This window comes from Scyliorhinus canicula, chromosome 6 (genome assembly GCF_902713615.1).
Source record: "Scyliorhinus canicula chromosome 6, sScyCan1.1, whole genome shotgun sequence".
NCBI lineage: Eukaryota > Metazoa > Chordata > Chondrichthyes > Carcharhiniformes > Scyliorhinidae > Scyliorhinus > Scyliorhinus canicula.
Window position 1 is genome coordinate 11940685 of NC_052151.1, and position 15505 is coordinate 11956189.

At 43.8% G+C, this 15505-nt stretch overlaps 1 protein-coding gene across 1 annotated transcript in view; it reads right to left on the bottom strand.

Annotated features, from left to right (window-relative positions):
• The window catches only part of LOC119966981 (inactive tyrosine-protein kinase 7-like), a 331205-nt gene that overhangs the window by 154502 nt on the left and 161198 nt on the right, over positions 1-15505 (bottom strand). Inside the window, exon 4 of the mRNA XM_038798955.1 lies at positions 14902-15089. Coding sequence (XP_038654883.1) covers positions 14902-15089 — 188 coding nt within the window. The remainder of the gene's footprint in view (positions 1-14901; positions 15090-15505) is intronic.

Consider the following 15505-nt stretch of genomic DNA (forward strand, 5'->3'; position numbering starts at 1 on the left):
AATTGGGTACTCTAAATTTATAAAAATAAAACTGAAACCAAAAGCAGAAGTGAGCTCAGCTCAGCTCCCCCACCCCTTGACATCACTTCAGTAATTGAGCTGCTCCATTTCTGAAAGGTACATTGCTCTAAAATCTATTCTTAAAGGTACTCTACATGACGATATGAACGTGGTTTGCGTCTCCCCCCCCCCCCCCCCCCCCCCCCCCCCCCCCCCCCCGCCGCAACGTTCACACACATCTTCTACCCCACAAAAAGCGGCTCATCCTCGCCCTGGTGAGGTGGGCTCTATATCCCACCTTCAGCAGTATCAGCCCTAACCTCGCACACGAGGTGGAGGCATTCACCCTCTGGAGCACCTCACACGTGCATATCCTTTCCCAACTCTTCCTCCCACTTTGCCTTGATCCCTTCCAACGATGCCTTCTCCTCTTCCAAAATAGCCCCGTAAACCGTTGGCACGACTCCCTTCTCCAGTCCTCCTGTCGTCAGCACCTCCTCCAGCAATGTGGAAGCCGGTTCTACCGGGAAGCTCTGTATCTCCTTTCTGGCAAAGTCTCGAACCTGCATGTATCTAAATATTTTCCCCTGCATGTATCTAAATATTTCCCCCTACTCCAGCCCATACTTCACTCCCAGCGCCTTCAATACTACAAACCGACCCCCAAGAAACTTTGTGTCGTAATCCTTTCTCCTCCCATCTCGGAAAATTTCCATCCCAGTTGCCTGGCTCAAATCTATGGTTCCCCCTAATCGACATTTCCCTTGACCCTGCCCCAACCCTAAGTGCTGCCAAACTGCCCCCAAATTCTCAACAAAGCTATTGCTACCGGACTCCCTGAGTATTTTCCCAGGGCTGTCGGGAGCGGTGCTGTCGCTAGCGCCTTCAATCCCGGCCCCCCTACATAAACTCCTCCATTCTGAACGCCGCCCAGTAATAATACATCAGGACGGTCGACCCCAAACCCCTGCCTGCCTTCCTCTCTGTAGTAGCACCTGTGTACTCTGGCCACCTTCCCATCATATATGAACGAGATAATCATCCCTTCAATCTCTCAAAAAAAATGCCTTTGGCAGGAAATTCGGCAGGCATTGGAATATAAACAGAAACCGCAGAAACACATTCATTTTAACCGCGTGTACCCAACCCGCCAGTGATAGAGAGAAACCATCCCACCTTGCCAGATCGGCTTTCACCCTCCTCACCAAATGTTGTACCAAAGAGGAAGAACTGTTTTTACTGTTAATTGGAAAGCTATTACTGTGTCTTGGTCAGTGTCATCACTCCGATGGTTTAGTAGTTTCCCTCACAGTCTTAAAAATTCCAAATTGTTGGGATTCTTGCACAAGAGTCCGAACATTACACTGATAGATTTAGATTGCACTTCAAAGGTTGTGTTATTCATGAGATGCACAAATTCCCGATTTCACTTGAGCTGAGGTAAGTGGTGACGATAAGAATTAAGGAGAAGGAACAGGAGTAGGCCATTCGGCCCCTCAGGCTTGTACTGCCATTCAATAAGATGGTCGTTGATTGGATTTTGGCTTCAACTGTACTTTCGTGCCTGTCCCCCATAAGCCTGATGCCATTGCTGATCAAAATGAATGTAGAATATTTTACAACTCTGGAATCTGACCATTACATTTCACAATGGATTTAAAGCAGAGAGTGCTCTTAATGGAACTGTGCATATGCAATTACTGAAATGTCTTGTTTGAGCCAAATTTCTCATATGGATCCTCTTATGGATGCTGGGAGTGGAATGATCTGCACAGATCATGATTATCTCTAATGGCTATACAAATATATTGCTCACATATATGGGCAGTTTGAAGTGTCTGGAGAACTCCAGGCCATTTGGACGCACTCTGCATTTAGGAGAAATAATGCAATGTAATTGGAGCATTAATGATCATTACAGTAGTGTACCGACTGTTTCAGCTGAGGGTGGGGAAAGCTGTGATCTGGTGCAGCAGGAAATCAAAGAAGCGAGGTACAACACAGACTTACTGCAGAGAAATTTGTGAAGCTCTAAGAATGTTATACTGGGTTTAGATATTTTCATAAGCACTGGGGAAGATGCAAGAAAGGAACTCCAATAAACCTGCACACCACCATAAATCCAGGAATTCATGAGAAAAACAGGAAATCCGGATGACATAATCACAAGATATCTATGACACCAGCCAAAATTCCACATCAATCTAATCACATTACACCAAGTACACTCTAAATCTGTTTTATTTATGAGGTACATCATATAGCAAGTTATAAATCAGATCAATAAGGATACAACACAGCTTGCATTATTTTCATTCACTGATTGCCAATTTACAGAATACTCAGGACCATAACCATTTCCCAGTTGGCTCACACCAAGATTAAAGTTACTGTCTTTTGTTAAGTTCCAGCAACAAGAAAAAAGGCGGTTTGTTCAAGGACTGTTGGGTGATGTTGGCGAAGTGCATGTGGTGTTTCCCCTGACGATTCGTTTTTATAAGTTCCTTCTGAATGTGCCGGTGTTTTGTTATTTTGCCACCACGGAAACTGATTTAAGCATTTAAGCAACAGTTTTTTTTTAAAAATATGCTCAAGAATTTAAAACACACAGGCTGGAAAATATTGAATGATAAAGATATGCCTGCAGAGATGGCTATAATTCAGATGGCAAGCCTCCCCCAATCTTCTAACGGCCAAAACTCTGAGCACAATTCTGGTCACTGAACTCAACAAATCCTGACAAAATTGGCTTTAGAGCTGAAAAAATTCATTGGAAGAGTCGCTGGGTTCTTATTCGGTCTTCCCTCAACACCATTCGTTTCACTGTCGATTCTAACACCAGCACCCTTACCGACATCGAGACGGCCCTTTCGGACCACAGCAGCAGTACCTGTACATTGGAGTCCAGGCTGACTGCAGCGATCAACGAGCCATTATAGTCCGGTTCCATTGAGGAGCTTGTTTTTCAGTGGACAAAAGGACAGCGCGATGATACTTACTAAGGTCACTCAGTCAGGATCTACCAGGACACGAGTGCAGACCTGGCAAGGAGGCATGAAGCATTTAACAACATCAAATCCACCCTGTACAAGAATGGAAGTGGTTTTGGGTTTGATCACCCTGCCCATCTCCACATCACATTTAACGGCGGAGATCACTTCTTTGATGCACAAAACAAGGCACATTCTTTCCTTCATACTTAATTCTTGACGGACTTACTGAATCTGTGGTATTGTTTTGGGATCATGTGCTTGAATATCTACATTGGCCATTTAATATGCTCAAAAGTAAGGGCATGTTCAACTGTTTAGTGCACTAGAGTTCTTCCTATGCTGTTAGAACATGAAACTTTCCAACGGCGTATTATATAATAAATAGTCTTTATTGTCACAAGTAGGCTTACATTAACTCGGCAATGAAGTTACTGTGAAAAGCCCCTAGTCTCCACAGTATAACAAGACCAGCAGCACGGGTTCAATTCCTGTACCAGCTGAGAATTCTGAATTCTCCCTCTGTGTACCTGATAATAGTTCATGTCAGGGGTACGACCTGTTAACAAGGTTGGTTAGTCAACTGATGCTAGAAATAGGGAATACCTGCTTGTCTGGTTTATAATGACAAGCTTAAGATTTGATTGATGGTTTTATTTAAAGGTTTTTTTTAAATCACACTCTTTTAGTATTTTGTTCTAGCGGTTTCGGAGTGTGATGTTTGTCCTGGGAATGGAGAAAATTGGGAGGGATTTGCTACATTGACAGTAGCCAAAGACCTTTTTGTATTTTGGCCATTTTCATTATGTAATGAGACCTCTTGGCCTTGCTTTATTTTTCATCCCTTGGAGAAACACACCTTCATTTTTAAGATCACACCAGATTACGTAAAGCCTGGGTTACTCGGGTGTTTAATTCCAACTTTAACAGCAGAGTTAGGCGGAATGGCAATTCTGATTAACAAAAGAATACAGTAATGCCAGACCCTGGGGGACACTATACAATACTTAGTGGCACACTTTTTCAAACGTTTTGGTGAGCGTTTATGTCCCTAACTGGGACAATACAATATTTATCACATCGCTTCTATCCTCCTTCCCGAATCTGGACACCAACCATCTTATTTTTGGAGGGGTTCTAAACTATGTTACAGATCCGAAGCTGGATCGCTCTCCAGATCAAAGACTTGAGTCCTTTCTGGCATTTCCCAAGCTCTCTCCATCTTTATGACTCAAATGAATTGTACAAATGAATGGAGCTTGCTTCACCATTCAATACGATCATGGCTGACCTCTCTGTGGACTCAGTTCCACTTACCCGCCTGCTCACCATAACCTTTTATTCCTTTACTGTTCAAAAATCTATCTATCTGTGCCTTAAAAACATTCAACAAAGTAGCCTCAACTGCTTCACTGGGCAGGAAATTCCACAGATTCACAACCTTTTGGGTTGGAGGTTCCTCCTTAATTCAGTCATAAATCTGCTCCCCCTTATTTTTGAGGCTATGTCCCCTCATTCTCGTTTCATCCGCCAGTGGAAACAGCCTCCCTGCTTCAATCCTATCTATTCCTGTCATAATTTTATATGTTTCTATAAAATCCCTCTTTATTCTTCTAAATTCCAATGAGTATAGTGCCAGTCTACTCAGTCTCTTCCTCATAAGCCAATCCTCTCAACTCCGGAATCAACCTAGCGAATCTCCTGTGCACACCCTCCAGTGCCAGTACATCCTTTACCAAGTAAGGAAACCAAAACCGGACACAGTACTCCAGGTGTGGCCTCACCAGCACCCTATACAGCACCATAGCTGCAAAATAATGTCCCTGTTTTTAAACACCATCCCTCTAGCAATGAAGGACAAAATTAATTTGCCTTCTCAATTAACCTGCTGCACCTGTAAACCAACGTTTTGTGATTCATGTACATGGACACCCAGGTCCCTCTGCACAGCAGCATGCTGCACTTTTTGACCATTTAAATAATAGCCCATTTTGCTGTTATTTATTTATTTTTTTTTAAAAAAAGAGTACCCAATTCTTTTTTCTTCCCATTAAGGGGAAATTTAGCGTGGCCAATTCACCTACCCTGCACAAGTATGAGATGTGGGGGTTAGACCCACACAGACACGGGGAGAATATGCAAACTCCACATGGATCCGGGGCCGGGATCGAACCCAGGTCCTCAGCATCATGAGGAAGCAGTGCTAATCACTGCACCACCGTACCGCCCTTTATTGTAGGTTGTTTAACTGTTCCTTACCTCTTTTGAAAAAAATCAATAAAAATAATTTTTAAATAAAATATGCAGCAACAGTTTACCCTAAATTGATCACATCTGATCCTGAAACTTTGCCTTCCTCTATTTTACTAGGGTCTAGGACAGGTTAATGTAAAAGGGAAAATGCAACAAAATGCAAGGGCAGTTTAAGGGGCATCATGACAAATACATGAATAGGATGGGAATAGAGCAGGGGTGGGCAAACTTTTCCGTGCAAGGGCCACATTCAGAAATTCACAATTTTAAAGGGCCGCATAGTATATTAAGTAAAATAATTACTTCACCCGGTTATGATTCTGGGCGCCTCATATAGAACATAGAACAGTACAGCACAGAACAGGCCCTTCGGCCCTCGATGTTGTGCCGAGCAATGATCACCCTACTCAAGTCAACGTATCCACCCTATACCAGTAAGTAACCCAACAGCCCCCCCCCCCCCCCCATTAACCTTAAAAAAAAAAAAAAAAAAAAAAAATCTTTAAAAAAAAAATTTTTTTTTTTTTTAATGACTTGGTGGCCCGCATGCGGCCCGCGGGCCGTAGTTTGCCCACCCCTAGAATAGAGGGATACAGACCCCGGAAGTGTAGAAGATTTTAGTTTAGACGGGCAGCATGGTCAGCACAGGCTTGGAGGGCCGAGGGGCCTGTTCCTGTGCTGTACTTTTCTTTGTTCTTTGTTCAATTGTAGAATGGACATGCAATTGGCAAATTACCTTAAATATAAATATGAAATGCGAAGTGGCGTATATTGGATCAAGGAATACGGGATGTTGGACAAAGCAAGTCCAGATGGGAGTAGAGAACAACGGGCAGACACAGAAATCACTCAAAATAATGGTAATAACCGCAGTGAAAAAGTAAACCAAGTACTGGGCTCATTACGATGCTTTCCAATTCTGTAAAGTAGAAGTTACATTAAACGTTATCACACTTAGATTGGATCAAACTTGAAATGAAAATGAAATGAAAATCGCTTGTTGTCACAAGTAGGCTTCAAATGAAGTTATTGTGAAAAGCCCCTAGTCACCACATTCTGCCGCCTGTTTGGGGAGGCTGGTATGGGAAACTTATAAACTGGTACTTTGAGAATTTACACAATTCTCATCTCCATGTTATCAAGAGGATATTGAGGAAAATTTAACACCTCTCTGCAAGAAAGGAGGGAAACAGAGAGCAGGAAACTATAGGACAGTTAGTCCAACATCTGTCATTGGGAAATTGGCAGAATATGTTATTGAGGTTACAGCAAAATCAAAATGACATCTGGCAGATTCCACATAGTTTTGTGAAAGGAAAGTCACGTTTGACAAATTTATGAAGAGTTCTTTGAGGATTTAAGAAGCAGGGTGGATAAAGGAGATTTCCAAAAGACATTTGATAAGTGAAACATAAAAAGTTATAAAACAAGCTTCAGAGCGCATGGTGCTGTGAGTGATATATTAGCATGGACAGAGGACTGACCATCTAACAAGAATCAGAGTTGGGATAAATTGGTTATTTTCAGGTTGGCAAACTGTGACAAATGGATCAGATTAAAGGAAATAAACTTTTGCATCAACAAACACATAGGAACAAGAGTCGGCCATTTGGCTCCTCAAGCTGCCCCACCATTCAATAAATCATGGCTGATCTGGTTGTGGTCTCAACTCCACCTTCCTGTCTTCCCCCCCCCCATAACCCCCATCTGCCTCAAATAGGTTCAGAGACCTCCACTACTTTATGGGGACCTTTGGGAACTACCTTCAGGACACATGGGGATAGCACTATGGCTTCATAGCACCGGGGTCCCAGGTTCGATTCCCCGCTGGGTCACTGTCTGTGAGGAGTCTGCACGTTCTCCCCGTGTCTGCGTGGGTTTCCTCTGGATGCTCCGGTTTCCTTCCACAGTCCAAAGACATGCAGGTTCAGTGGATTGGCCATGATAAATTGTCCTTCGTGCCCAAAACGGTTAAGAGGGGTTATTGGGTTACGGGGATAGGATGGAAGTGAGGACTTAAGTGTGTCGGTGCAGACTCAGTGGGCCGAATGGGCTCACTGGGCTAAATCGCTGGCTTTTAAAGCAGACCAAGGCAGGCCAGCAGCACGGTTCGATTCCCGCACCAGCCTCCCCGGACAGGCGCCGGAATGTGGCGACTAGGGGCTTTTCACAGTAACTTCATTGAAGCCTACTCGTGACAATAAGCGATTATCATCATCATTCTGCACTGTAAGTTCTATGAAACCATTTGACTATGAAGAAGCTTTTCGTCATCTCTGTCTGAAAAAGGGAGACCTCTTACTTTTGAACTAAGTCTACCAATTTTAGTCTCTCCTACAAGAGGATACATCGTCTGGGTACCCACCCTCTCAAATCCCCTCAGAATCAAGTATGTTTCAGTAAGATCACGTCTCATCCTTCCAAGCTCCAATGGGTACAGGCCAACCCTGCTCAATCTTTCTTCATGACACAACCTTTTTATCCCAGGAATGAGTTGAAGGATTCTTGTCTGAACTGCTTCCACAGAAATTATATTTTTCTTCAAATAAGGAGACCAAAACTGCACCGTATTCCAGATGTGGTCTCACCAAGACCATGTACAGCTGTAGTAAAACTTCCTTATTTTTATATTCTATTCCACTACAACGAACACTGGGTATTCTTTCAGGAGGGTCAGTGCAGACTCAATGGGCCAAATGGCCTCCATCTGCTGTAGGGATTCTATTCTATTCCAGATATCCTGCCTAACCACTAGCTGTGCTTCCATATTAATTTTGTGATTCATGTACCAGGACACCTAGATCTCTTTGTACCACCAATTTCTGCAATCTTTCTCCATTTAAATAGTACACTGTGTTTCTATTCGTCATGACAAAGTGAACAACTTCACATTTTCCCACTTTATACTCCATCTGCCAATTTACAGACGAAGTTCCAGAGGACTGGAGAGTAGCCAATGTTGTTACATTGTTTAAGAAGGGCAGCAGGAAATTATAGGCCGATGAGCCTTACGTCAGTGGTCGGGAAATTATTGGAAAAGATTCTTAGAGATAGGATTTAATCACATTTGGAAACAAACGGTCTTATTAGTGATGGACAACATGGTTTTGTGAAGGGGAGGTCGTGCCTCACGAATTTTTCGAGTTTTTCGAGGAAGTCACAAAGATGATAGAGGAGGGAAAGACAGTAGATGTTGTATACATGGACTTCAGTAAAGCCTTTGACAAAGTACCTCATGGTAGACTGGTACAAAAGGTGAAGTCACATGGGATCAGAGGAGAGCAGGCAAGTTGGATACAGAACAGGCTTGGGCACAGAAGACAGAGGATAGCAGTAGAAGGGTACTTTTCTCAATGGAAGGCTGTGACTAGCGGTGTTCCACAGGGATCGGTTCTGTGGCCTTTGTTGTTCGTGTTGTCTAAAATAATTAAGAAGAAAATGTAGCTGGTCTGATTAATAAGTTTGCAGACGACACAAAAATTGGTGGAGTTGTGAATAGTGAAGAGGATTGTCAGAGGATTACAGCAGGATATAAATTGGTTGGAGTCTTGTGCGGAGAAATGGCAGATGGAGTTTAATCCGGCCAAGTGTGAGGTAATGCACTTTGCATGGTCCAATGCGGTTGGAATTACACAATAAGTGGTAGAACTCTTGCGAGTACTGACAGGCAGAGATCTGGGTGTATATGTCAACCGATTACTGAAAGTGGCAACGCATGTGGATAAGGTGGTCAAGGAGGCATACGGCATTTGGAATATTGTGCGCAATTCTTGCCACACCACCAGAAGGATGTGGATGCTTTGGAGAGGGTACAGAAGCGGTTTACTAGGATGTTACCTGGTATGGAGGGCATTAGCTATGAGGAGAGGTTAGATAAACTCAGTCTGTTTTCACTGGAACGACGGAGGTTGAGAGGCAACCTGATAGAGGTCTACAAGATTATGAGTGGCATGGACAGAGTGGATAGTCAGATGCTCGTTCCTAGGGTAGGAGAGTCAAGTACTAGGGTACATAGGTTTAAAGTGCGCGGGGAAAAGTTTAGAACAGATGTGCGAGGCAAGTTTTTTTTACACAGAGGGTGGTAAATATATGAAACATGCTGCCTGGGGAGGTGGTGGGAGCAGGTACTATAACGGCATTTAAGGGATATCTAGACAAATATATGAATAGGGTGGGAATGGAAGGATTCAGACTCCACAAGTGCAGGCGGTTTTAGTTTAGGCAGGTACCATGGTCAGCACAGGCTTGGAGGGCCAAAGGACCTGTTCCTGTGCTGTATTGTTCTTTGTTCTTTTCCCTCAATAAACCTGCCTCCATCCCTTGGCACATTCTCATCCTCCTCTTGGCCACTTACTTGGTGTCATCACCACAATCAAGATATATCTGACAACCTCTTTCACCATGCACCTCACTCTGGGCAGAACAAGTCCAAACCAACTTTCCAACAGTATCGCCATGCTAGGCCAAAACTTCCACTATCCTTCAAAGGTGTCCATTCAGCCCCGGTCGCCAGATTCAATTTCATCAACAGGGCCTTCCACCACTCTTTATTCCTTAAATCTCTATAATTCCCATCTGTTCTGTTTCTTTCCTTTCAAACAGAAAGCGTACCCTCCCCAGCACCATCGCCCTTGTCAGCACCACCATTATACAAAAATATAAACTAGGAGCTGGAGTGGGTCATTCGGCCCCTCTAGCCTGCTCTGCCATTCAATAAAATCATGGCTGATCTCATTGTAACCTCAGCTCTACATTGCTGCCCCCAATAACCTTTCACCCCATTGTTAATCAAGAATCTATCTAGCTCTCCCTTGAAAAAAACACTCTGCTTTCACTGCCTTTTGAGAAAGAGGGTTCGAAAGACTAACAATATTCAAAAAATTTTAAAATCCTCATCTTAAATGAGCGACCCCTTATTTTAAAACCATGACCCTTACCCAGAAGAGGAATCCTCCTCTCCACAGCCACCGTGTCAAGGCGCCTCAGGATCATGTATGAAGTCGCCTCCGACTCTTTTAAACGACAAACCTATCCTGTCCAACCTTTATTCATATGACAGCCCATCCATTCCAGGTATCAGTCCAGTAAACCTTCATTGAACTGCTTCCAACACATTTAATTCCTTCCTTAAATAAGGCCACACAGTACTCCAGACGTGATCTCATCAATGCGATCTTATAACTGAAGCATAACCTCCCTACTTTTGAATTCACAATCGACAATAACATTCTATTAGCTTATTTGCCGTACCTGCAGACTAACCTTTTGTGATTCATACACTCGAGAGCTCTGTATCTCTCACCATTTAGATAATAAGCTTTTTTATTCTTCCTGCTAAAATTGACAATTTCACATTTACCAACATTATGCACCATTTGCCAGATCTTTGCCCATTCACTTAATCTATTTATGTCAGGGAAGCAATGGTGTAGTGGTATTCTCACTGGACTGGTAATCCAGAGACCCAGGGTAATGCTCTTTGGAGGCGGGTTCAAATCCCACCATGGCAGATGATGAAATTTGATTTCAGTAAGAATCTGGAATTAGAAGTCCAATGATGGCCATGAAACCAATGTCCATTGATATAAAAACCCAGCTAGTTCACTAATGTCCTAATCTACCATCTTTACCACAGCAGTGTGATTAACTCTTAAATGACTGAGCAAGCCACACAATCAAGGGCAATTAGGGATGGGCAATAAACGCTGGCCCAGCAACACCTGCAGAACAAGAAATAAATGTTTTTTTAAATCCCTTACAAACCCTCCACATGTTATCCTCTTCACAATTACTTTCCTTCCTATGTATAATATCCTACCTTTGTATCATTAGCTAATTTAGCAACAATACCTTTGGTCCCTTCATCCAAGTCATTTACTCCGTCCTGCCAACCTGAAAATGACCCATTTATTCCTACTCTCCATCTCCTCTCAGCTAGTGAATCTTCTACCCATGCCAACATACTAGATGGTACACCCGGCTCTTCACCGGTGGTGGAGGGAGTGAATGTTGCAGATAGTGCGTGCTATCCACAAGAGGCACTGCAACAACTCACCAAGGCTCTTTAGCATCTTCCAAACCCACGGCCTGTACCAGCTGGAAGAACAATGGCAGCAGATGTATGGGGATATACCATCTGGAAGTTCCCTTCCAAGTCACACACCATCCTGATTTGGAACTACATCACCCAATTGCCATTGGTTCAAAATCGTTGAACACCCTTTCTAACCACACTGTGGGTGTCCCTACAGCACGTGGATTGCAGCAGTTGACAAAGGCAGCTCACTACCACCTTTTCAAGGGCAATTAGGGGTGGGCAACAAATGTCGGCCTAGCCAGCGAAATGAAAAAAAAGATTTTCCTCTTATTGGTTCCTCGCCAGCTGTCCAAGACGCAGTCTAACAGCTATGTCCTTTAGGACTTCACCAGCTTGGTTGGTAGTGGTGTTACCAAGCCACTCTTGATGATGGGCATTGAAGTATATTCTGTGCCCTTGCCAGCTGCAGTGCTTCTTCCAATTTGTGTTCAACATGGAGAGCACTGATCGATCAGCTGATTGGGGAGTGGTAGGTGGCCATGACTGACCAGATGCCATGAGATTTCATGGAGTCTGAAGTCAATGTTAAGAACTACAAGCGCAAACTCCCTCCTAACTGTATACCAGTGTCGTCACCTCTGGCATAAAACATACCCAGGGATGGTGATCGGCTGTCTGTGAGACATCATCTGCAAGTTATGATTTGGTGAGTGACTATTTCAGGCTGTTGCATGACCAGTCTGTGAGACAGCTCTCCCAACTTTGGCACAAGACCTCAGATATTAGTAAAGAGAACTTTACACGGTCAACAGGACTGAGTTTGCCACTATTGTGCCTCGGTCAATGCCAGGTGGTCCATCTGTTTTATAATAATAATCTTTATTGTCACAAGTAGGCTTACACTGCAATGAAGTTACTGTGAAACGCTCCTAGTCACTACACTATGGCGCCTGTTTGGGAGCCTGAAGGAGAATTTAAAATGTCCAAATTACCTAACAGCACAACTTTCAGGAATTGTGGGAAGAAACCGGACCACCCAGAGGAAACCCACGCAGACACGGGGAGAATGTGCAGACTCCACATAGACATTGACCCAAGCCGGGAATCGAACCTGGGACCCTGGCGCTGTGAAGCAACGGTGCTAACCACTGTGCTATTGTGCCGCCCAAATTCCATTTAGACTTTTTAGCAGTTTAATAAAACTAAATAGCATGCCATTTCAGCGGGCATTTAAGAGTCAACCACAGTGCAGTGTGCCTGGAGTCACATGTAGGCCAGAACAGATAACAACGGCACATTTTCTTTTAACTTTTAATTTCAAATTCTATGATTTGAATTTAAATTTCACCAGCTTTGCTGGTGGTATTTGAATCTGTGCCCACAGCATTAACCTGGACCCTCTGGTTAACTTGCTCAGCAAAATTGTCACTACGCTACCGCCTGCCCCCTCTGAGTTTAACAGGGAAAGAAAAGGGAAAAGAATAACATTTGGTATTTTTGAGATCTCCCCAACAATTAACTACACATGCATGAGATTGGACACAATGAACGAGAAGTGTTTCTGTTAGTTAGGGCATCATGATCGGCACAGGCTTGTAGGACTGAAGGGCCTGTTCTTGTGCTGTACTTTTCATGGTTCTTCTGTGTTGAACCATTTCCATTCTGGGACAAAGAGCTTGATTGTATTAATTTGATTTGCGTTGTAAAGGCCTTGTGCTCTTACTTACCCAACATAACTTTTTGTGGAGAGTTTATTGGGTAATTAATTTTCAAATTCAACAAGTCCTTGAAGATGTGTGTCATTTGTATGTTGAACAGTGAAGCAGAAGCCTTGGAGGTTCTTGGCCTGAAAGCTGCTGGTTAAATTGTATGTTAATAATGCTGTGCCTCACAGGGTCTCGCTGTATGCTGACGACCTGCTCCTGTATATTTCTGTCCCGTTAGGGGGGATGGGGGAGATTATGCGGATTTTAGGGGAATTTGGCCGGTTTTCGGGGTACAAATTGAATATGGGGAAAAGTGAGATGTTTGTGATCCAGGCAAGGGGGGAGGAGATGAGACTGGGAGAGCTGCCATTCAGAGTGGTGGGAGGGAGCTTCCGTTATTTGGGAATCCAGGTGGCACGGAACTGGGGGCTGTTACATAAACTAAACTTGACCCAGCTAGTGGAACAAATGAAGGAGGACTTTCGAAGGTGGGGCATGCTCCCACTCTCACTGGCGGGGAGGGTACAGACCGTGAAAATTACGGTCCTCCCCAGATTTCTGCTTGTTTTCCAGTGCCTCCCCATCTTTATCCCAAAGGCATTTTTTAAACGGGTAAATAAGGTGATTTCTGGTTTTGTGTGGGCGGGTAAAACCCCGCGAGTGAAGAAATTGCTGCTGGAGCGTAGTCAGGGGAAGGGTGGGTTGGGGTTGCCGAACTTTCCCTGAGAGTCTGGAGGCAGTGGAGGAAGTAAATGAGAGTGGAGGGAGCATCGGTCTGGGCTCCAATTTGTAACAATCACGGTTTGTTCCGTGGAGGCTAGATGGGGGGTTTTGGAGATAGCAGAGAGGAGGGATCAAGACGATGGGAGATTTATTCATAGATGGGAGCTTTCCCTGTTTGGAGTATTTAGAGAGAAATTTGAATTACCGAGAGGGAATGGGTTTAGATATCTGTAGACACATGATTTTTTTTGCGAAGGCAGGTTTCGACCTTTCTGCTCCTACTGCCACAGGGGATACAGGACAGGGTAGTTTCTAGAACGGGGTTGGAAGAGGGGAAGCTCTCGGATATCTATAAAGAACTCATGGAGTCAGAGGTAACTCAGATAGAGGAGCTAATCCCATACCAGCCTCCTCGAACAGGCGCTGGAATGTGGCGACTCAGGGTTTTTCACAGTAACTTCATTTGAAGCCTACTTCAATAAGCAATTTTTCTTTTCTTTCTTTCAAGTCTAAATGAGATGATGAGCTGGGGGGGGTAGGAGATAGAGGCGGGTCTGTGGGTGGATGCATTGAGCAGAGTCAACATGTCCTCAACATGTGCTAGGTTCAGCCTGATACAATTCAAGGTGGTGCACTGGGCACACATAATGGTGGCCCGGATGAGTACGTTTTTTGGGATAAAGGACAGGTGTGCGGGAGGGCCAGCAGACCATGTCCATACGTTTTGGGCATGTCTGAAGCTTAGGGGATTCTGGCAGGGATTTGCAGAGGTCATGTCTACGGTGCTAAAAACAAAGATGGTGCCAAGTCCAGAGGTGGCGATTTTTGGAATGTCGGAAGATCCAGGAGTCCAGGGGGCAAGAGAGGCCGACGTCTTGGCCTTTGCCTCCTTGGTAGCCCAGAGACAGATATTGCTCGCGTGGAGGGACTCGAAGCCCCCAAAATCAGAGATCTGGGTCAGCGACATGGAGATTTCCCAGACTTGAAAAAAATTAAGTTTGCCTTAAGAGGGTCAATGCTGTGGTTCGTCCGGAGGTGGCAGCCATTTGTCGACTTCTTCGGGGGAAAAATAATTTGGCTGGGCTACTTTTACATTTATATATACTTGAGCTGACTATTCTGTCTTCAATCTGTTCTCACACTCTAATGATGCAGATATCCAGAAGAGCAAATTTCAACCTTTACAACTTACCAATGATCATCAGGGTGAAGTTATCATTGCTGCAAACATTTCCCACAGCGTTCCTGGCACAGCAGTAATAAACCCCATTATCATCGGGGCTGGCACTTTTCAGGGTCAAACTGCGTTCTTTGTTGTTGAACGTATAATGGCTTGCATCTGTTAACTGGATACCATCTCTGAACCATTGCCAGTTGGGACTAAAGATTGAAGAAATAAAAACAAGTGTCATGAGGCGTTGTTCAAAGGCAAGAATGAAAACATATGGAAGAAAATATTCGAATCTGAAGATTCGAATTACAAAATAGTTTTTCTGTTTGTCCTCAAAATTAATAAAAGGCAGGCCAAAAGCTGAAAAAATAAACAAAACACTCAACCCATTTATCCACAATTATTGCAGAAACAATATAAAGAAATCATATAGCCACGTAAAGAACTAATATTGAAGATTTTTAGTGTAAGCAGTAAATTAAGAATTTGTGTGTGAAGATTCCTTGGAGCTCCCAGGGAAAGGTGGATACTCTACATCAGGAGTTAGTGGCATTAAATATTCCCCACCACCTCACTGGGAACCAAGAACAATTTTTATCCTGAGACAGCTGCTTGACTGAACAGA